The sequence below is a fragment of the Bidens hawaiensis genome, unplaced genomic scaffold (assembly GCF_021521415.1).
Source record: "Bidens hawaiensis isolate Kalapana, Puna unplaced genomic scaffold, B.hawaiensis_p1.1 tig00042465_1, whole genome shotgun sequence".
NCBI lineage: Eukaryota > Viridiplantae > Streptophyta > Magnoliopsida > Asterales > Asteraceae > Bidens > Bidens hawaiensis.
In genome coordinates this window covers 34,458-56,376 of record NW_027505787.1, presented here as the reverse complement: position 1 = coordinate 56,376, position 21,919 = coordinate 34,458, and the positions used below count along the sequence as shown (strand labels likewise).

The window sequence follows — 21,919 nt, the reverse complement described above, 5'->3', positions numbered from 1 at the left end:
TTTTAATATCATGTAAAATTCATATATATTGCAACTTAACACTAATAATTCAGTATAGTCTACTACCATTAACAAATTAACCTTTTGAAAATTGCAAAACACTAACAATCGTAGCAAAGTAAAAGTTGATTTAGACTTAAAACACTAGCATTGAACACTAAAAGTTAAAAATTAAGACTTAAAACACTGATATCGGGAGTATCGGTGATATATCGACCAAATATTAGTCCAATATCGGTCAAATATTGGTCAATATCGTTGATATTATCGGTACCGATATTCTAAACCGATATTTTGATTTATATATCGCCAAGGGACCGATAACCTATATGTCACTGAAATATTGGTGATATCGACTGCATAGCTTGGGCTGTGGTCGTCGCGTATCGTGACGCCGCAATTCGTATAATCGCGCCACGTGTTGACATGTGGTTGGACATGTGCACTTAACATGGACTTTGCGTATCACGATGGTCTAGTTGGTTTGGCCATCGCGTAGCGCGACACCGTCAATTTCTCGATTTTGTTGAACTTCTATCGTGTATCGCGATGGGTCTAGAAACTCAGAATTTTCATTTTTAGTCCTTCAAACTTTCAAAATTGGTATTTTTGGCCTAAACTTAAATGGGGTATTTTTGAGATGTTACAAAAGTGATGGTGGTGGTGGTTGTTTGTTGATGATGGTGATGATTTTTGATGTTCAAGAGCAGTGGAGAAGCTTGGAAATACTAGTCGAGGGGGCCGGACTCGATATGTATTAAAAATTCATAAACTAGAGGGGGGCAAGCTCATAATTTCGGTCGAAAACGGGTAAATTTACATTATGCATAAAAATTTTCAGCCAAAAAAGGATATATATACACTACAGAGCATAAACACGGAGGGGCCGAACTCAAAATTTCGGTCGGAAACGGGTAAATTTACACTATGTATACAAATTTTCGGCCTAAAAAAGGATAAATTTACCCTACCGAGCGAAAAACAGAGGGGGGCGGGCTCAAATTTCGGTCGAAAACGGGTAAATTTACATTATGTATAAAAATTTTCGGCGGGAAAAGGATAAATTTACACCACCGAGCGAAAAACGGAGGGGGCCGGGGCTACCCCTGGCCCCAAGTAAGCTACGCCAATGTTTAAGAGATGCGGAAGACGGGAATGAGTGGTGATTTTGGGTGAATTGTAGAAGAAAGAGGGTGTGAGAGAGAGAGACAGAGAGAGAATTGTATAAGAAAGAGGGTGTTTGAGAGAGAGAGAGAGAGATTATTTATTTTTAAAAACTATTTAGTTTTTTCAGTTTTAATTTTTAAATAATTGAGTAAAGCTATAAGTCATTCTCACATGTGTTGCACATGACTAATGGTTATTAAGCGACTACATCTTAATGGTTAATAACTTTCTCATAGTTAAGAGGTAGCCTTAGCTCTCTGAATGGTTAAAAGGTAACCATTAAGAGGTAACATCTTAACTATTATGACTTAGGGGCTATTTGGTTGATTCAGATATGAATGAGTCAGATCTGAATGAGCCTCTGTCTCATTCAGCAACAACCATAAGTCTGAATGATTCATACATAATTTTAACCATTAAGATGTTTTTCTGTTTGGAACCAAACAGTCTGAAGTCTGAATGAATCAGATGTTTACATCTGAATGGTTCCATTCAGATGTAAACAGACAACCCCTTAAGTTTACTTCTTAACCACTAAGAGGTTTTGAAACATTAAGTGGTGATCTCTTAGTAATCATAAAGAGGTTACCAAATAGCCCCTTAAATGGGTTAGTGTGAATGATTAAATGACTTGAACTAGAGAATATAGTTTGTTTGGTTGTACTTTGGAAACTGTATAAAATTACTATTTTACCCCTAAAAACTATGAAATATACGTGTTTTGTTTTGTTATAAATAGTAATTATAAAAAGAAAAGAAAATTTTGTAAGTTATAATAATAATAATAATAATAATAATAATAATAAAAGTAAGGAATCCTAAAGTCACCCCCAGCGTAGTCTTGATTTGAAGGTGCCCAGAAAGAAAGAAGAACCCTAATTGGACTTGCGTGGAAGGGCGAATTGATATGATAGACCATGGATTTGCTGCTAATAATAATAATAATAATCATTCATTTGATGCTTATCAATCACAACGACATGGACAAGGAGAAGGTTAGGTAAGTTAACCACCAATTTCCATCATAAAAGCTTACTTGTTTCTTTTCAAATCAATTGAAATGGTAGGATCAAAACTGAAACAATTTATCTTTTGGAATCACTTGCCTGCCAATACTCTTCATTACTTACTTACTTACTTAGTTGCTGGAATCAACTACCACTGGATCCTATTCTATTCGCCTAATGTAAGAAACAACTTACTAACTAACTACTGCTTCTTCTTCTTCTTCTTTTTATTAATTATTACTTACTTATTATCCCTTGCCATTATCACTATATAAACTTCATTCATTATCTATTATCTATCTCTTTACAACTGTGTCTCTCTCTGCTCTGTAATTGCCAATCACTTATTAATTAATTGATCAACTTTATTAATAATATACCTTATGCTTCTTTTCAGTTTAGCCTTTCATATCCAGTGATTACTTGCTTCACATTTGTTATAAGATACTAACATAGTCTATTATCATTATCATTAATTAATATATCACTATATACTCTGCTATATACTTGTATTAATAACTGAACCTGTCTGTAATATAAAGCGTGATTTGAGCACTATCTGTTGGTTTCTTCCTAGCCTTTTTAGCCTAACTCCACCTTTCGAGAATATATAATCTCGTTATAAAAGTATAATATTGCTTTCTGTTTTAATGAAAGCGGTATTTATAGGAAAGTATAATGTGTAAAACTAAGAATCACTAGAAATTCCAAAAACCCACTTGAAAAATGACAACCACTTTTTAGCCATTAGATCTACATGCGATGACTATTCTGTAATTAACGTGACTGAAAACGCGTGTTTTTCATAACTGTTTTCACCATTTCACCTGCCAATAAATGTATTCAATGCTAAATATTATTTTTAATAGTGTCTCACCAATAAATGCAGCTTCTAGTAGCATATTTACACGTGAATACACTGTGATATATACGTAGTGTATTCACGGGTGAATGCACCATGGATCTAAGTAATATAGTCACCGGTGTTTACTTGTACTCATGTGTTTACTTAATCATGAAAACACTCACATAGCATATTACCATGAATGTATTTACTCCGGTATTTACTTGTATTCACCGAATAGCACACATGTTTACATCAATTTAGAAAATACCACCGCGTAATATAAATATCCAATAGTTGATAGTGCCTCAAATTACGTGCTTCATTTCCAAAATGATACATGCTTTATACCATTAGTTTAAACCTTTATACCATTAGACCGATCCAAATAACTAATTCGGATATGGAATTTTAAAAAACTTGGATTATTCGGATATCCATTTAAACCGAATAAATAGCATGCTTTTAGTGGTATTTTTCGGTTTGGTATACTTATTAGACTATTATTTGAAGTTTCAACTTTAAATTTGTGTTAAAGACTAATTCGTATTTTACGGTTTGTATGTTTATTGTGATTCTAAACTATTAAATGTTAGGAACAATAGCCCTGCTTGCGGTGCGCACATATGATGTATATATGTGTGAACCCTCGGGTGGGCAAAAGTGAAATTGCACTAATTTTGACGTTATTTTACTAATCTCGTGAAAATAACGTTAAAAGTGACGGACGGTTAATCAGGCATCATGTAGTGGCGTTGATAGCCGAAAGACAAGGGTACATGCACCGATCAGCCGGTGTCCCGATGATTGAGTGCTATGTGCCTTATGTCCAAGGCTTGATGCAAAACTACTATCGAGCCGGGGGTCTCACTGGAAGCAGCCTCTCTATCCTTATGGGGTAGAGGTAAGGCTGTCTACATCTTACCCTCCTCAGACCCTACTATAGCTTTGCTATTGGTGGGATATACTGAGTACGATGATGATGATGATGATAAATGTTAGGAACAAAATATTAGGAAACCTTTCTAGGTTTATTTTGGATTATTCGGATAATTTCGGATATTATTCGAATCCAATCCGAATTAAATTCGGATAGATTCGGATCGGATAGGAATTTTCCTAATTCGGATCGAATCGGATTCCAGATAGGGTCCTAAAATTTTCAAATTCGAATAACCTGAACCAAATAAATTGAATAAACCGTTATCCGATCCGAGGAACACCCCTATGAATGTGGTAAACGGGTGATTTTAAACTAAGGGTGTAAAGCATGATCATTTCGAGAATGTAATGCGTGATTTGAGGCACTATCTGCCTGGAACCCTCCCTTACATAATAACTTAACTTTATTGATAATATTGTTGTGATTTAAGTAACAACCCTTTCTGCATGTGTGTTATTGGTTTTTAGGTGGTTAGGGCCATGGAATATGAGATTGTTTCTCAGGTTTGCTTGGTTGAACTGAAATATGAGATTGTTTATTGAGTATGCGTTTATAATGTGTATATGTATTGTGTTTTACAGAAGTGGTCAATAGCATGCTGCTGCTGGAATGAAGAAATGGATCCTCTGGCTGCCTCCCTAATGTAAGAAAGAACTACTGCTTTTTATAATTAGTTAACTTGTTACTTGCACATAATGATAAACTTGATTCTTGAGTCACCATGCAATTTTAATGTTTAGTAGCTTTAGTGCCTATATTATCCCGTGCCATTATGATTATAAACTTCATTCATTATCTATCTCTACAACCGTGTCTCTGTGCTGTAAAAAGAAAACGTGCCAAACAGTAATTACTTAACAGTAGATACCTTATGCAGTTATGCTTGTTTACATATTAGGCTTTGACATCCTGTTTGTGTGCTATAACATCTTACAATTTAGAAATTCGTGTTGTTTTCTTTTACATTATTGGACATGTGTTGTCTTATCCTTCTATCCCTTTTACGTTAAAAGACTTTTTTACTTAAACCAATCCTTTTATGTGTGTGAGTGTATGCACAAATATATGAATGCATATATAGTATCGGGTTCAAATGAGAACCACTTTTTAGCCTTCACATCTGCTTGGTGAATATTTATTTTACGTGGTTGTAGCTAATACATTACAAGAAGCTATGCGAATTACACTATAGTTGTTATGTGAATAAACTATTAAAAATTATAATGTAGTCACAAGTAAATACATTGTATCTACATATATAGAGAAGTTCTTTTCAGAACCCAATTTATGTTGAGCACCTTGAGAATCACATCAAGAACCTGTACTTAGCCCGTTAATGAATTAATAAGATAGTGGGGTATAACCGTCTACTATATCACACTTAAAGCAAATATACATGTTCATTGTGCGGTACTCGCAGTTCTCAACGTATTCTTGGATCTGAAATGAATAGCCTTATTACTAGAACCCAAGTCTAGATGTACATACTATATCATATCTGTATATACTATATGTATAGATTGAGGTTTGGGTAAAAAGACACAAAATCCTAAAAAGGTTAGGAGGGATCCGAAACCATTGATTAAAGAGCATGAATGGGGAGATGGCTTTTTATCAACCTTCACCAACTTTTTGAAATACTAATAACTTTGTTATACGCCTTTGTAATTTTTTTTAAATTACTTCATAAAATCTAGCTTTATCTTTAATGAGTATGAACATACTATACTTTAAAAAAATGTGTTTTAAGTAAAGTTTCTTGAACTGGGTTTGTTTAAACATTGGTTTGGTTTTAACATTTAAATGGTGTTCTGGGTTTTTTAAACGGTGTTTTACATTTGGGCGCCAATTTACATATTGTGTTTTACAACTAAGCGTCAATTTATGCATGGTGTTATACTCCTGGGCCTCAATTTACACATGGTGTTTTGCATACAGTTGCCAATTTACACATGGCGTTAGACCTGGACGCCAATTTACACATGGCGTTCTACAATTGGGCCTTTATTTACATGTGTTTTACACCATAGTTACCTAATTCGTGGTACGCCTCGGTACGGGTTCGCGAATCGGGTACGCAATTCGTAGATGCTTACGTTTTCGGTTCGCGGGGTGTAGGTTCATTTCGGTACAAACCGGTACGATGTACCATGTATTTCAATTCGATGTATTCGTTTTATACTAAAGTTCAAAATATAATGTCTTTCATATATTTATTAATACTTGCAATTTAATGTTCAAACTTCAAATATAAGTTCAAAAATACATAATACTAGAGTCTAGACATTCAAGATAAAACTTCAAAACATAAGTTCAAAAAAGTTGACCATAAAAATTCTAAGATCCACATCTAATCGACTCGTTGTCTTTTTTCATTTCCTTTGTTAAGGTCCACATCATCAAGATCCTCCCAAAACATTTCTTTTAGTCGAGTACTTGAACCTTCAATGTACGAGTTTTCCGGATTAATGTCCCATTTTTTGTGGGGGCCGGATTTGTATGATTCCGAAAAACGAGATAGAAGTCTAACATTTGAGTGAATAAAAACTAGTTTATCTGCTCTTTTAACGTTTAAACGATTCCGTTTAACATTGTGAATGTAAGAGTATGTACTCCAATTTCTCTCCGCCGACGAGCTACTAATTGGTTGGGAGAGTACCCTTTGTGCTACCTCCGCCAATTCGGGAGTTTGCGCTCCATAATTTGTCCACCACTCAATTGGATCCATCGTAAAGGCATCGACTTGCGTTGGAATCCTCCCAAAAATCCCTTTCTTTATACAAAAGGTTGCATATTGTCAAAACCTTTCTTTCTTCTTCATTTTCGGCGATTTTATGGAATGCGTCCATGACGTCGTTTGTAACCTCAAGATCTTTGTTGGGAGCTCTTCTTTTCAACCCACCGGGTGCCAACTTTTCTAAATAATGTTTATCATAAAACTTTCGAGTCAAAGCAAAACCTAAACAATGAAGTGGGATTGACATTTTGTCCCACCTTTCCGAAATAATACTTCTAATTTGCTCGTAGTACATTGAGAACATATTTTCTTCCATTGCATCCTTGATTTCTCCCAACATATTATCCATTTTCTCATAAATCTCTCCCATTTTGGGACCATCACCATCACTAAACTTGAGCACCAAAAAAATTGGTTTTGTAATTGCTAAAATATGCTCAACTTTATCCCAAAACACTTCATCTTTAATTGTTTCAATAACCGGTAACCCACCATTTCGAATCGTATCATTCCCCTTTTTAAACCATTCCTTAAAAGAATTAAGGACAATGGTTGTTTCTAGTGCTTCCCGACAATCCATTAACCTCCTTAATAGAATATAATGAGAGGCGAAACGAGTTTTTGCAACTTTTAATAACTCCAACTTGGAGTTTTCTTTAAAAAACGACAAAGCATAGGTGTGATTAAGGAAAAATTTAACAATAGCCTTCCCATTTTTATACGTTTCGGACAACCAATAAAATGAACTCGCCATATCTTTAAAGATAAGATTTAATGTGTGCACAACACAAGGGGACCAAAAAATATGCTTGAAAACCGGTGCAATCTCTTCCCCCGCCTTTTTGCAATTTGCCGCATTATCGGTAACAACTTGCAACACATTATTTGGTCCTACCGTCTCGATGGCTCCAATGAGATATTTAGCAATCTCCTCCCCTTTTTTCTCCACCACCGAAAAGTCGTGTGCTTCCATAAACATAGCACCACGAGAATTTACGGCTAAGACATTTATGAGTGGTTTATGTTTCACATTTAACCACCCATCCAAGACAATAGAAACTCCTTGTGTGTACCACGTGTCTTTCATCGGTGCTAACTCTTTCTCGACATCACGAACACACTCATCAAGTAATGTAGTTCTTGTCTTTTCATATGACGGGGGTATGTATGAGGCAGGTGCTTTTTTCGTAGCATTTAGCATTTCTATAAAATGGGGGTTGCGTAATACGTTGAAGGAGATACCGTTTGCACACAAACTCCGGGTAATCTTCATATCAACCGCATTTCTCTCCAACATCCCAAAGGTTTCTTCAAATTTTTTCTTAGATTGTGCATTTTTTGACATCATGGAGTTCTTTAAGCTCTTTGAAATTCCTCCCGAATTTTCAGCTTCTCTTACTTTTTTCGATAGCCTTTCAAACAACTCACGATCTCTACACACGGCTGAACATCTCCTAATATCGGCCTTTTTACCTACCATAGGCCCGAAAAAATGAGCATGGATGCGGGTATAAGTGCTAGTAAACTGCTCTTTGCAATGATTGCGGGTCCATTTTTTCGAACCTCCCGGATTCTTACTATTTCCTGATACATTCAACACATAACAATTATTTTAGTGATAACAAACAACTTGAAGTGAAACTAGTAGAAAACATATATTCAAAATAATACATTCATACAAGTGAAATAACAGTAGATGGAAGATTATTGTATACAGACTAATAAACATATTTCATACATTCAAAATAACCTACTGTATTCATGCATTGAAAATAATAAAGACTAATAAACATATTTCATAGTGTCAACCATAACAGTAGACATTTTCTATAAATATGATAAACACAAATTCATAAAGTGATAAAGAGATGTGGAGGATGGAAGATTACCTGCACCAAGGAAGACCACTTCATCAATGAGTGGTTTACTAGCATCTTTGATTCCTTGACTTCCGGTAGCAACAGAATTTTGGCTTCCATTGAACACTACTTCATCAATTTCTTGAACATCATCGACCCCTTCCGTCTCACTTACGTATGTTTCATTCTCTCCCTGAGTATTAGGCCGTTGTTTTCCAAACACCATCCCAAAACCTTACAATTGGAATTCAGATTGCTAAAAGATTGGAATTGGGTTTTAGGAATTTTAGGAAATTGGAATCGTATATGTATATGTAATGTAATTATTGCACAAGAAATTACCGCCAAAAGTATAGCGCCCAAGAAAATACCGCCAAAGAATTACCGCCGATCCATTTACGTATGTACCATTTAGATTTGGAACGGCGATTTTAAATGCATAGGTTCGCCGAATCGGGCTTAATCGGAACGCCGAATCTGGCTTAATCGGAACGCCGATCCAAAGCGATTGAATTCGCTTTCGAATTCCTATTCGGTACGAACCGATCCAAGACGAAATTCGCGGCAAGGTGAGCGAATTAGGTAACTATGTTTTACACTTTACACATGCCATCCTACAGCTGGGTGTTAATTTACAGATGGTGTTTTAGACTTTACAAATGCTATTCTACAACTAGGTGCCAAACGTGTTTTTACACCTTGAATTTTTTTTACCCATTTACCAATTACCATTACCCCCATGATTCGTGTCGTACCCTGGTTTTTTCCTAGCCTTTTTCACCTAAATCCACTCTGTGATAAAATTGAGAATTTTTATTATTTTAATAAGAGTATAATATTGTTTTATATTTTTTTAAAAAGAGGTTATTTTTTGAAAAGTATAATGCACAAAATTGAGAACAACCAAAAAATTTGAAAAACCTTTAGAAAAATGAGAACCACTTTTAGCCATTGAATCTACATGAAGATTTTATTTTGTCGTGGCAATTTCGTAATTAACACAATAACAGGCGAATTCAGTGTATTACCGATAGATATAGCTTCTAATGGCATACTTACATGTGAATACACTATAGCATATACATAGTGTATTCACCGGTGTTTACTTGTACTCACAGGTGAATACACCATATCCAATGAATACATGCTTTACATGTTTAGTTATGAAATACTAACATAGTGTATTATCGTTAATATATGTATATACTCTGGTATTTACCTGTACTAACCAAATAACACATGTTTTTAACTTGACTAAGAAAAATACCACTGTGTAATATAAATATTCATTAGTCAATAGTGTCTCAAACTGTGCATTTCATTTCTAAAAAGATACATGCTTTACACCATTAGTTTAAAACTTTTGTTCACATTTTCACAGAACTCTACATCATGTTACTCTAATCTAAAATAAATAAGAGCATCTTTTTTAAGTTTGACTTTATATCAATAACCCTAGTATATATAAATGAAAATTGAAAAATTAAATCATTTATTTTGTGATGAATGTTCTTGTAAAAAATCGTGTCTTGCCTCGAACCCTCTCTAATATGTTAGGAATCGAAGCGCACACAAAAAACAGTAATCAAAGAACAAAGAGATACGAGAGATTTACGTGGTTCAGTTATAGCGTGTAACCTACGTCCACGGGGGCAGCCAGGGTTTATTTTATTGAGTGATAATAATATACAGGTACAAGAGATCTATTTATAGGTTAGCTAATTAGGGTTTAACCCTTTGCTAATCTTGCTAAACAAGAAACCTAACAAATTGGGCTTTGGCTATTAGAGCTGGCCAGACCTGTTTTTGCCTTTTTCTCTAGTTCTCAGCTATCCCATTATGGGTTGGGCTGAAGACAACATATCTCCAACAATCTCCCTCATTTTGTTGAAACCCTTAACCACTAAACGAGCTTTATACTTCTTGGCTTCATCGTTCTCATCTTTGATCCTGTACACCCACTTATTTTGAAGAGCTTTCTTGTTTGGCGGAAGCTTTACAAGAACCCAAGTCTTGTTCTTGTCTAAAGAGCCCATTTCTTCTTTCATTGTTTGCTCCCACTGGAACAATTCTTTTACCTTAACTGCCTCAGAGTAGCAATCGGGTTCACCATTATCAGTTGGAAGATAATTAACCGAAGGAAAGATAATTAACCGAAGGACTTGTACGACCGGGACTAAACCTATCCGGCTGTTTAGTAGCTCTAGTGGATCTCGTGACCCACTTGTCAGGTTGTTGTGACTGTTGTGGAGGCTGCTCATCTTCAGACTCTGAACTCCCCCTATCTGAAGTCATTATCATCAAACTCAGGACATGTTACTGATTCTGTAACTGGTTCTTTTCTCTGACTTGTGGTTTCGAACTCAACCTCTTATGTCTGAACCTCTGAATTGACTGACTTTTTGTCTTTATACAACTCTGCTTCATTGAATTCGACGTGCTTGCTTTTGACTACCTTTCTGCCTTTTAAAATCCCAAAGCCTATAGCCCATCTTTTCTGACCCAAAACCAATGAGTGTGTACTTTGCTTTAGCATCTAACTTGTCACCTTCTGGATTAATGTCATAAGCACTACACCCGAATATTCTTAGGTGATCATTCTTTACACCTTTACCCTTCCATTCTTCCCGAGGAATCTTGAATCCCAACGGTACTGAGGGCCCACGGTTGATAAAGATAAGCTGCAGTGTTAATAACATCAGCCCAGAACATCTTTGGGAGCCCTGCATTCAATCTCATACTTCTGGCTCTCTCACATGATGTTCTGTAAATCCTCTCTGCAACCCCATTTTGTTGTGGAGTTCCTGAAACTGTATTTATCATATTGATCCCTCTTTCAGCACAATACTCAATAAATTCTTTGCTGATGTATTCTCCACCGTTATCGGACTTCAAGCACTTAACCTTCAAATCAGTTTCCAGTTCAACAATAGATTTCCATTTCTTAAAAATGCCAGAAACTTCATATTTATGTTTAAGAAAGTAAACCCATACCTTGCGTGTTGAATCATTGATGAAGGTAACATAGTAGCAAGATCCTCTAATTGAAGCAACCGATGTCGGTCCATATACATCTGAGTGAACTAGCTCTAATTTATGAGCTTTTGGTGCTCTACCTGTCCTCGCAAAAGTTAGCTTTTTTTTCTTGCCGAAGACGCACAGTTCACAGAACTCAAATTTGACCTTTTTCAACTGGCGACAAGCATTTTCAACCCCTTTTCATTCATGTGACCGAGTCGTTGATGCCATAACTTTGATTGCCTCAGCCCACTAGTCACTGCATTAACCCCTTCATATGGTACTTCAACCATATATAAAGTACCTCTCTTTTTACCTCTAGCAATAATCACCATACTGCCTTTCACTACTCTCCATTGTCCTCTACCAAAAGTGACATCATACCTGATAAGATCCCAAATCTTGGTCAAAGATGCTATTGAAAAAGGGGGAAAGTGAGTAAATAATATGCTGAAGATTAGGGCCGGTTATTATTCTATTAGCTTAATTTTAGGGTCGGTTATTACTCTGTTGATGGTTATTTATATTATTTGTTCTAGGTTTCACGAGGTCAATGTTTATGTTTATGAATTTACTTGGTTAAAATTCTTGTAATGGAGATCTAATCCTTCTTGAATAGGATTAATTGGAGAATAGCCCATCTCGAATCGGGCCAACTATCCTTTAATTTCTTGTTTATATTTTGGTCTCTACCAATATTCCTCATTATCAAGCTTACCGATGGATATTAACATCTTCCTTAAACTTGGAATGACCCGAACATTTTTCAAGGTCCAAGTGTTTCCTAATGGAGTCTTTAAATCTATGTCTCCCATTCTTGTTATATCAAGACATTGATTATTAGCCAAACGAACTTTACCAAAGTTACTTGTTCGTAGTTTCTTCATCATCTTTGTGCTAGAAATAGCATGAAAAGATGCTCCTGATTCAGCAGGATTCTCGACACAACATATAAGGGCATCATCTGATGCTGATGTGGCAGCGTTCACCTCTTTCTTTTCTAAGGGTGGGTTGGTGCATAACTTCTAGAGTGCCCGTTTTCTTCACAATTCCAGCAAAACTATGTCTTTCCTTGGTTTTGCTGATCTCGACTTACTTCTTCGTTTAGACTTTGATCTTCCTCTTTTTCCTCCCCTGCTATTGTTTCATCCTCTACCCTCTGTACTGAATAACGAACTTGTCTCTCCAGTGCTATTTCTTCTCGAATCCTCACTTAGTATCAAATCACGAAACTTACTGAACGTGAGAGCTTCGGATCCAACTGACCAGGTAACTGCAGTGATTGTTCCTGACCAGCTGTCAGGTAACGAGGATAAAAGTAGGCACGCTTGCAGTTCATCATCTAACTTGAATTTAACAGAAGACAAACGAGACAAGTGAGAATTAAACAGGTTGATATGAGCAGTAACTGAACTTCCCTCTTTCATGCGCGTGTTAACTAACTCCCATATTAGGAACACTTTATTGGCAGCAGATGGCTTCTCGTACATGTTTGACAATGCTTCCATAATCCCACGCGATGTGGTTTGTTCTAGGATGTTGTATGCAACATTCATAGATAGAGTAAGCCGGATTGTTGACATAGCCTTCTTGTCAAAAGCTGTCCAATCTGGTGTTATCGGTGTAGTTGGAGTTCCTAGAGAGGAGTCCAAATCCTTTTGTACTAGCAAATCCGTGATTTGCATTTTCCGCCATCCAAATTTCTGCCCATAAAATACCACAACTTTGGTCTTCCCGTCTTCAGCCATTACTTCTGTTTTCTGGACAGAAAAGAACCAATAGCAACAGCAGTTCAGTTTTCAGACTGAGCAGCAACAGCTGCGTTCGGTGGGTAAGGGATGGCTGTGATCATCTGCGACAGATTTGGGTTCCGGCAAAACCCTAGCAGTTGGCTAGGATCGGTCTTGGGATGGGTTACGGCTGGGTTGGTGTTCTTCGATGATCAAGAGCCGAACCCGGCTTTGAGCAGTTGTTAGGAATCGAAGCACACACAGAAAACAGTAATCAAAGAACAAAGAGACACGAGAGATTTACGTGGTTCGGTTACAGCGTGTAACCTACGTCCACGGGGGCAACTAGGGTTTATTTTATTGAGTGATAATAATATACAGGTACAAGAGATCTATTTATAGGTAAGCTAATTAGGGTTTAACCCTTTGCTAATCTTGCTAAACAAGAAACCTAACAAACTGGGCTTTGGCTATTAGAGCTGGCCTGGCCCGTTTCTGCCTTTTTCTATAATGCTCAACTATCCCATTATGGGCTGGGCTGAAGACAACATATCTCCAACATAATACACACATTTGTGTGGCTGAAGACAACATATCTCCAACATAATACACACATTTGTGTGTATAATAGAGTTTATTGATGCAACGACGAAGTTAAAAGGTGTTATTACTTTTGGATTTGAGTAATATGAATTTGATAAATATGTGATGAAATGTTTTTAAACTGGTGGTGTAAAATTTCAAAAATGAAAGATATGATTTGAGTACTATCTAATGGTTGCTTCCTAGCCTTTTCAGCCTAACTCCACCTTGTGATAAAATCGAGAATATATAAATGCTTTCTGTATTAAATAAAGGGTATTTATAGGAAAGTCGTCATCATCATCGTACTCAGTAAATCCCACCAATAGCAAAGATATGGTAGGGTCTGAGGAGGGTAAGATATAGACAACCTTACCTCTACCCCGTAGGAATAGAAAGGCTGATCTGGTGAGACCCCAGCTTGATAGTAGTTTTGCATCAAGCCTTGGGCATAAGGCACATAACACTTAACCATTGGGATACCGGCTGATCAGTGCATGTGCCCTTGTTTTTCGGCCATCAACGCCACCACATGATGCTTGATTAACGTTCCGCCACGTTTAACGTTATTTTCACAAAATTAGTAAAATAACGTCAAAATTAGTGCAATCTCACTTTTTCCCACCCGAGGGCCCACAAATAAATACATTATATGCGTGCACCGCAACCAGGGCACATTTATAGGGAAGTATAATGCGTAAAAATATGAACCACTAAAAATTCAAAAAACCACTTGAAAATTGAGAACCACTACATGAATATTTCGTTTGGCCATGGCTATTTCGTAATTAATGTGAAAACACATGTTTTACATAAGTGTATTCACCATTTCACCATTCAATAATTGTATTCAATGCCAAATAATATTTCTAATAGTGTATCACAGATAAATATAGCTTCTAGTAGCATATTTCCAAGTGAATATATATATATCAATCAATCATGCCCAGTAAAATCCCACCGACAGCAAAGCTATAAGTAGGGTCTGGGGAGGGTGGGATGTAGGCAAACCGTACCTCTATCCAAAGGAATAAAGAGGTGGCTTCCAGAGAGACCCTCGGCTCTAAGTACATGTGTATGAAGCAAAATAAAGGAAAACAAAGTTTAACAGTTATATAAAAACTACTACTAATTATAATAATATTAATAATAAGATCACAGTTTAACAGCTATATAAAAGCTAATAATAATATATGTAAGGGAAATACCATTATGGTATGTGACCTAAATAAGTTAAGTCTAAACCCTAAGGTATTCAATTCTCTCTAAAAATCCTTAACTTTAATTCTACTTCTCCACAAATTCCTATCCTCAACCATGTCCTCGGAGAGGTTTAGGTCTATCAAATCATGCCTAATCCTCTCATCCCAAGTCAATTTCGGTCGTCCTCTACCCCTCCTCCCCTCTATAGTAATGTTTTCTACGGATCTAACAGGATTCGTCGTCTGTCTTCTCTATACATGTCCAAACCATCTCAATCTCCACTCTCTTATCTTGTCTGCTATGTTCGCCACCCCTAATCTCTCGCGAAACACAACGTTTCTTATTCGGTCTAGCCTTGTGTGCCCACACATCCAACGTAGCATTCTCATTTCTGCTACCTCCATCTTCCGCACTTGTGCCTTCTTGATGGCCCAACAATCTGTTCCATATAGCATTGCAGGTCTAACTGCCACCCTATAGAATTTTCCCTTTAGTTTAATCGGGAAACTCTTGTCGCACAATATACCTGTGGCTGCTTTCCATCTACACCATCCTACCTGAACTCGGTGGGTCACATCACTGTCTAATTCCCCATCGCTCTGTACAAATGATCCTAAATACTTGAACTTCGTTACCTGCGGGACCACCTGCCCTTTAATTGTGATCTGTGCGTCTTCATTGTCGTTTATCCCACCAAAATCACAGTGGAGGTACTCCGTCTTAGATCGGCTAATCTTTAAACCTTTTGTCTCTAAGGTTGTTCGCCACTCCTCAAGCCTCATGTTTAGATCTTGTTTTTCCAAGTGAATACACTATGGTATATACATAGTGTATTCATGGGTGAATACACTATGGCTTTATGTAATATAGTCACTGGTGGTTACTTGTACACACATGTGAATACGCTACATCCAATGAATACATGCTTTACGACTTTACATTAATTATGAAACTACTAACATAGTGTATTACCGTGAGTGTATGTATTTGCTTCGGTATTTACTTGTATTCACCGAAAAGCACATGTTTTACATCAATTAAGAAAATACCACATATATTACCACTGTGTAATATAAATAATAGTTGATAGTGCCTCAAATTACGCTTTTCATTTCCGAAATGATACATGCTTTATACCATTAGTTTAAAACCTTTTTCACATTTTACATCGCACATCATATTACTTTAATCTAAAATTAATAAGAGCATGTTTTAACTTTGTCTTTATATCAATAATTTCATTATATATTTAACAAATGAAAAATTGAAAAAGTAAATCATTTTTTTATGTTTCATGTTCTTGCAAAAAACTGTGTTTTTGCCTCGAACCCTCCCATATACACACACACATACATATGTGTGTGTGTGTGTGTAAAAGAGGTATGGATGTAATGTTAAAGTTAAAAGATGTTATCAATTTTTTGTATTTGAGTAATTGAATGTGATAAATATGTAATTTTATACTAGTGTGTAAAGCATGATCTTTCGAAAATTTAATCCGTGATTTGAGGCACTATCTGCCTGGAACCCTACCCTACATAATAACTTAACCTCATTGTAAAGAGTTGGCTATATAAGGCGTATAGTGGTAGAAAAGGCGAATAGCAAGTTTCTTTTAGTCTGTTTGTTCATATTATTTGTGCTTTTCATTTTCCTAAGATCAGAAAGAAAGATGGGTTCTTCAAGTCAAAACATAGGTGAATCGTTTTTTCTTATCGATATTTTTTTATAATCTTATTTCATTTTGCTGATTTCTTGAAATGGCGTGGTATGTTCTTTGGGGCTTTGATTAAATTTGTTGGTTTGAAGCTTTTGGGAGGCACAATGGTCCTTTGTGTTTTTGTTTGATTAGTTTTGTTTGTTTTATGGTTTTAAGTTTCAGGATCTCAAGAATCTATTTTTTGTATGATGATCTGATGAAAATTTTCATTCAGATTGTTTATATATGTGTATATATATATATTTCTATATACATCTGTAACAAGAAAGGACATTTCTATGAACATCCGTAACCAGTTTTAATCCAAAAAGGACATTAATTCATAACAAATTGAGTTCTCAAAAGTGAATTCCTTTAAGTAATCAGGGTGTTCATACATTTAATGTGTTTGAAGTTAAATTCATGTTTTTATTGATGCGTAACTCTCAAGCAATGCATATAGATCCCGAAAAACTATGAAATATCTTCTTTTTATGATTAAAGTTTGGTTTCCGTTATATTTTTCTCACAACATAAACACAGAAATTAATATTGTCTTGGATATTTCCGTCCACAACCACAATTTTTTATTAAAGTTTTATTATATTCTTATTTTTTTCTCTCATCATAAACACAAAAATAAATAATTCGTTTGCTATATTGATTTTAGTTTTAGGTAATGGTGATGTTAATGTTTATGAGCAACTATGGCATGAATGTGCTGGCCTTGATGTTAAAATTCCTCAAGTTGGTGACAGGGTATTTTACTTCCCGCAGGGCCACATCGAGCAGGTTTATTTTTCTTTGTTCATCTGCACAATAGTTGAATTGAGTATTATTTTTGTAATCTTATTGTTCGACCACATTTAATACACTTTAAAATAACTCCATAATTATTATTATTATTATTATTATTATTATTATTATTATTATTTTTATTTTATGTTTGTTTAAACAAGTTGGAATGGGTATTGGAATTGCACTGAAATTGTTGAAATAACATTTTTGTTAATGCTAATTAATTATTTATTATTAATTTATTATAGTTCTATAAGGAGTTACGAATTTTTTTTGGTAAAGAAAAGTTGAATACATCTACACTTGTTATCATAGACGTTTATGTTATTTTGTATATCATTTGCTAATCATTTTGACCCAGCTCATTGTTTTACCTGGCGCAGTTTTAATGTAGATTTTTGAAGCCGCCACTGATATGTAGTTATGTACATGCTTCACTAATTGGTTAAAAAAATAATTATTACTTATGATTTTTAATTTCTTTGAAAATTGCAACACTGAGAAATCCAGCTGTATTGAAATTCCACAAAGTTTTTTTTGATACTTTTTATTTTTTAGTTTCATTTTGTCTAAACCTGTCACTGTTATAACCCTGCTAGGTAAATGCATTCGTTGCGGACAGGGATGATCCAACTCTGCTAACCTTTGGGTTACCGGCAAAAGTTCCTTTCAAGGTTGTTGATGTTACATTAAAGGTATGTTTTGACTTTTGACTTTGACCAATGCATTGTATTTGACTATTGTTTAACTTTAGGTGTTTTAATCTTGTATATATTTTGCAGTCTTCTTATTTTCAGTTGTACTTTTTTTGCAGGCAAACCCCGACACTGATGAGGTGTTTGCTCAGTTTGTGCTGCTACGGATTGTAAGGGCGTTTATTTTTTATTTGTTATTTTTATATTGTGGGATTGATTATGTAATATGGATCTTTATCTAGAGTGAAGGTGAGGGGGGATCAGGACGCGCCAGAAGTATTCCTGTAAAAAATTCATTAAATTGTTTCCGGAAGATTCTTGCCGTTTCAGACGCAAGTGGGCTTGGGGGATGCGGCTTACCCAAAGCTGATGTTGCAAAAGCACTTCCACCTTTGGTACAAGCCGTCATATGTTTTAGAGATGATAATTATTATTCACTGTTTTAACTAATGTCATCTGTGCAGGATGTGAGCCAGGATCAAGTATCCCAACCTTTAGCGGCGACGGATATACATGGAGCTAGATGGGGATTTGAACATGTTTTTCGTGGTAATGCTTGCCCTTTCGATATTATAAAGTTCATTGGAATGAAAAGCGTTTTGTGTGTAATGCTGCTAAATTTTGTGGTTTTTAACTACAAGTAATGTTCTAGAATATTTAGTACCTTTTTAGTTTTTTTAGTGAAAGATTTTTCGGGACTTTTGAAATCAAACGCTAATGCTACACAAGCTGAATATTATTTGGATCTTTTTTGTGAGTTTATTACACAAGAGTTAATTGATTTCTGTTTGCGAGTACAGGCAATCCAAAGAGGCATTCACTAGTGACAGGTTGGAAAGAGTTTGTGAAGGGAAAAAACCTTAAAGCAGGTGACACTTGCATCTTCATCAGAGGACTGTAAGTATATTTCCTTTCCTCTCCTTTTGTTTTTATAGATCTTTTCATTTTACAAAATGTTTATATTCTTTTGACAGACACCGAAGTGAGTTTTACATCGGCGTTAAACGAGCGGTCAGGATACACAGAGAATGCATAGATTTATCCGGATTAAGTATGCGACTTGGCATTCTATCCGAAGCCTTTGTGGCCACTACGACAGGATGCAACTTCACCGTACTTTACCATCCTAGGTAATTAATCACCTTCTTTGCTTTTTAGTGAAAAGCAAATATTATTATTAAATCGATTTATGGATTTACTGGTTGCAGGATGTGTACTTCTCCTTATATAGTTCCTTACAATGTCGTCACGGAAGCACTTGAAATTAATTATGTGCCTGGGATGCGTTTTGAAATGGCTTGTAATGGAAAAGACCCTGAACACATAATCAGGTTTTCGGGGACCATAACTGCAAGGGGAGATAGTGATCCTGTCAGGTGGCGAAATTCTGAATGGAGATGCCTTGAGGTATTAATTAAATAAGTTTCTTCCGTTGTTGAGGGATCATTCATAACTTTTAAATTTCATCTTTTTATTATATGATTTTCTAAGTATCTTTGTGATAGAACATGCTATATATAATTTTAATTTTTAAAATTCTTGCAGGTTAAATGGGATGCCTCACCATCCAGTGATCTGCTTCCTCCCAGGGTTTTCTCCGTGGGAGATCCAACCTCTCGGTTTTAATGCTGGTTGGTCAATGCCATTTGAGCCCGTCATTTGTAACATTCCGTTTGCAAGAACCAATGGTTGGCATTTCTCTTTTGGTTTGTCACGAAGATTTAAAATATTTCTTCATTATATAAACCAACTTTCATTTTCTGTTCTTTGCAATACTCTGATGAAAAAAAGTTGTGACAGGCAATAATCAAGCGGGTGGCTTGCGAAGTCAAGGGTTGACCCCCTCTGTTTTCGAGATTGGTAGTTCCTCTCGCCAAAATGATGAAAATATGGAAGAGATTGATTAAAGGTATTTCTACTCTACTTATTCTGTAATCCATCAATCCAACCTGGGTTATTTTTTTTTCTTATCTAGAAAGTGAACGTTTTTCACCTGAACCCATTATCTGACCCGTCCATTTGGCGACCTTTTATGTGTTAGGTGGGTGAGCATTGGAACCAAGATAAGATTTTGATTTGAATCATGGTGGTCGTGGTGGCGAGAGGAAGAGTAGATCCGAGATTAGGTCTTAATTTATTTATTTTTATAAGGATGCGCTATTTGTCATAACAAATTTTCTTTTAAAACTTATATTATGTGATAGCATTCTTTGTGCAGATTCATAATCTTTCATGATTTTTTAGTTATATATTTGAATGAAGATTTACATCATCATCATCGTACTCAGTATATCCCATTAATAGCAATGCTATGGTAGGGTCTGAGGAGGGTAAGATGTAGACAGCCTTACCTCTATCCCATAGGGATAGAGAGGCTGCTTCCGGTGAGACCCCCGGCTCGATAGTAGTTTTGAATCAAGCCTTGGACATAAGACACATAACACTCAATCATCGGACACCGGCTGATTGGTGCATGTGCCCTTGTCTTTCGGCTATCAACGCCACCCACATGATACCTGATTAACCTTCCGCCACTTTTAACGTTATTTTCACGTGATTAGTAAAATAACGTCAAAATTAGTGCAATTTTACTTTTGTCCACCCAAGGGTTCACACATATATACATTATATGTGCGCACCGCAAGCAGGCGTGTGAATGAAGATTTACATGATTACATATTCACTTTTCACACCGTACCACTACCAGATATGCGTTTTCAATATTTTTTTAAATCTGGTTGATTATCATTAATGTCTGAAACACAAAAGGATTAACTAATACTAATGGCTGTAACTAAAGGTGTATGCTGAAACCGGTTTGGAATCCAAAACCAGTTTGCAAACCAAAACCAATCCAACCCAAAAACTGGTTACGGTTCGGTCTTGATCCAATCTACAATCTGTAATCGATTTGAGAAGTCCGTTGAAACCGGTTAGAAACCAGCTTTAATCAAATCATTCTCTTATAAACCGTTTCAAAATCGATCCCTTTTGAGTCCAAAACAGTTGTGAACCTCAGCTGAATAAAGGAAATTATGCATACACATAGAGGTGCACAAACCGAGTATTTTCAGGAACTGGGACCGGGTATTGTCAACAAAAGTCAAAACCAGGCCGGGTAGGAACTGGTTCCGGATATAGTCGGATACTTGACGGGGTTTTTTTCGGGTTTTGGGCTGGGTCGGGTCGGATTTTGACCGGCTATTCCCGGTTCCGGGTACGGCTCGGCGGAGAAATTCTATACCAGGTCGTATCTGTGGGTCAGGTATGATAGGAACTGGTTCCGTATGCATCACACATTTTATTGTCTTTTTAAACAATTATGTGTATTTGACTATTTTCAAAGCTAAGGTATCAAAACCATTGGAAGCAGATAATGGGCTTTATTGTGTTGGGTTTGCAAGAAAAGGCCTATATACTAAATGCTGTAAAACAGCAGCCAATCTGTCATGATGCCCAAAATTATATCCAATATTTTCAACCTAATCTTAAAAACAAATTCCTTATATTTTTTTAAAAATACATTTGGACGTTGGATTATGCATAAGTTGGTATTATGTAAGCAAGCCGGGTACCTAAGTTGACTCATGTCGGTGCTATTGCACTAGACTCTCTCGAGTCGAGCACAGATCTTAGG

General features: G+C 36.0%; 2 protein-coding genes across 2 annotated transcripts; one reads left to right on the top strand and one right to left on the bottom strand.

The window, feature by feature from the left end:
- Window positions 1-6,675: 6,675 nt before the first annotated feature.
- Window positions 6,676-8,783, bottom strand: LOC143615327 (uncharacterized). The gene is made up of 2 exons (XM_077088478.1): window positions 8,588-8,783; window positions 6,676-8,282 (listed from the first exon to the last, which is right to left on the bottom strand). The coding sequence occupies exons 1-2, from the start codon at window positions 8,781-8,783 to the stop codon at window positions 6,676-6,678; spliced, it is 1,803 nt and encodes a 600-aa protein (XP_076944593.1).
- An 8,067-nt stretch (window positions 8,784-16,850) lies between these two features.
- On the top strand, window positions 16,851-20,201 carry LOC143615326 (auxin response factor 23-like). The gene is made up of 11 exons (XM_077088477.1): window positions 16,851-16,858; window positions 17,386-17,581; window positions 18,187-18,282; window positions 18,402-18,452; window positions 18,525-18,677; window positions 18,747-18,831; window positions 19,083-19,179; window positions 19,257-19,412; window positions 19,491-19,689; window positions 19,828-19,970; window positions 20,083-20,201. The coding sequence occupies exons 1-10, from the start codon at window positions 16,851-16,853 to the stop codon at window positions 19,906-19,908; spliced, it is 1,122 nt and encodes a 373-aa protein (XP_076944592.1). The 3' UTR covers window positions 19,909-19,970; window positions 20,083-20,201.
- The last annotated feature ends 1,718 nt before the right edge of the window (window positions 20,202-21,919 follow it).

What these genes read in the sequence shown, in the direction of transcription:
- LOC143615327 (XM_077088478.1), bottom strand. Translation starts at nt 8,783, where the DNA reads ATGGTGTTTGGAAAACAACGGCCTAATACTCAGGGAGAGAATGAAACA. An exon ending in AGTGGTCTTCCTTGGTGCAG is followed by an intron (nt 8,283 to 8,587) that starts GTAATCTTCCAT and finishes TGAATGTATCAG; the next exon opens with GAAATAGTAAGAATCCGGGA.
- LOC143615326 (XM_077088477.1), top strand. An exon ending in AGTTTGTGCTGCTACGGATT is followed by an intron (nt 18,453 to 18,524) that starts GTAAGGGCGTTT and finishes ATCTTTATCTAG; the next exon opens with AGTGAAGGTGAGGGGGGATC. An exon ending in ATTTGAACATGTTTTTCGTG is followed by an intron (nt 18,832 to 19,082) that starts GTAATGCTTGCC and finishes TTGCGAGTACAG; the next exon opens with GCAATCCAAAGAGGCATTCA.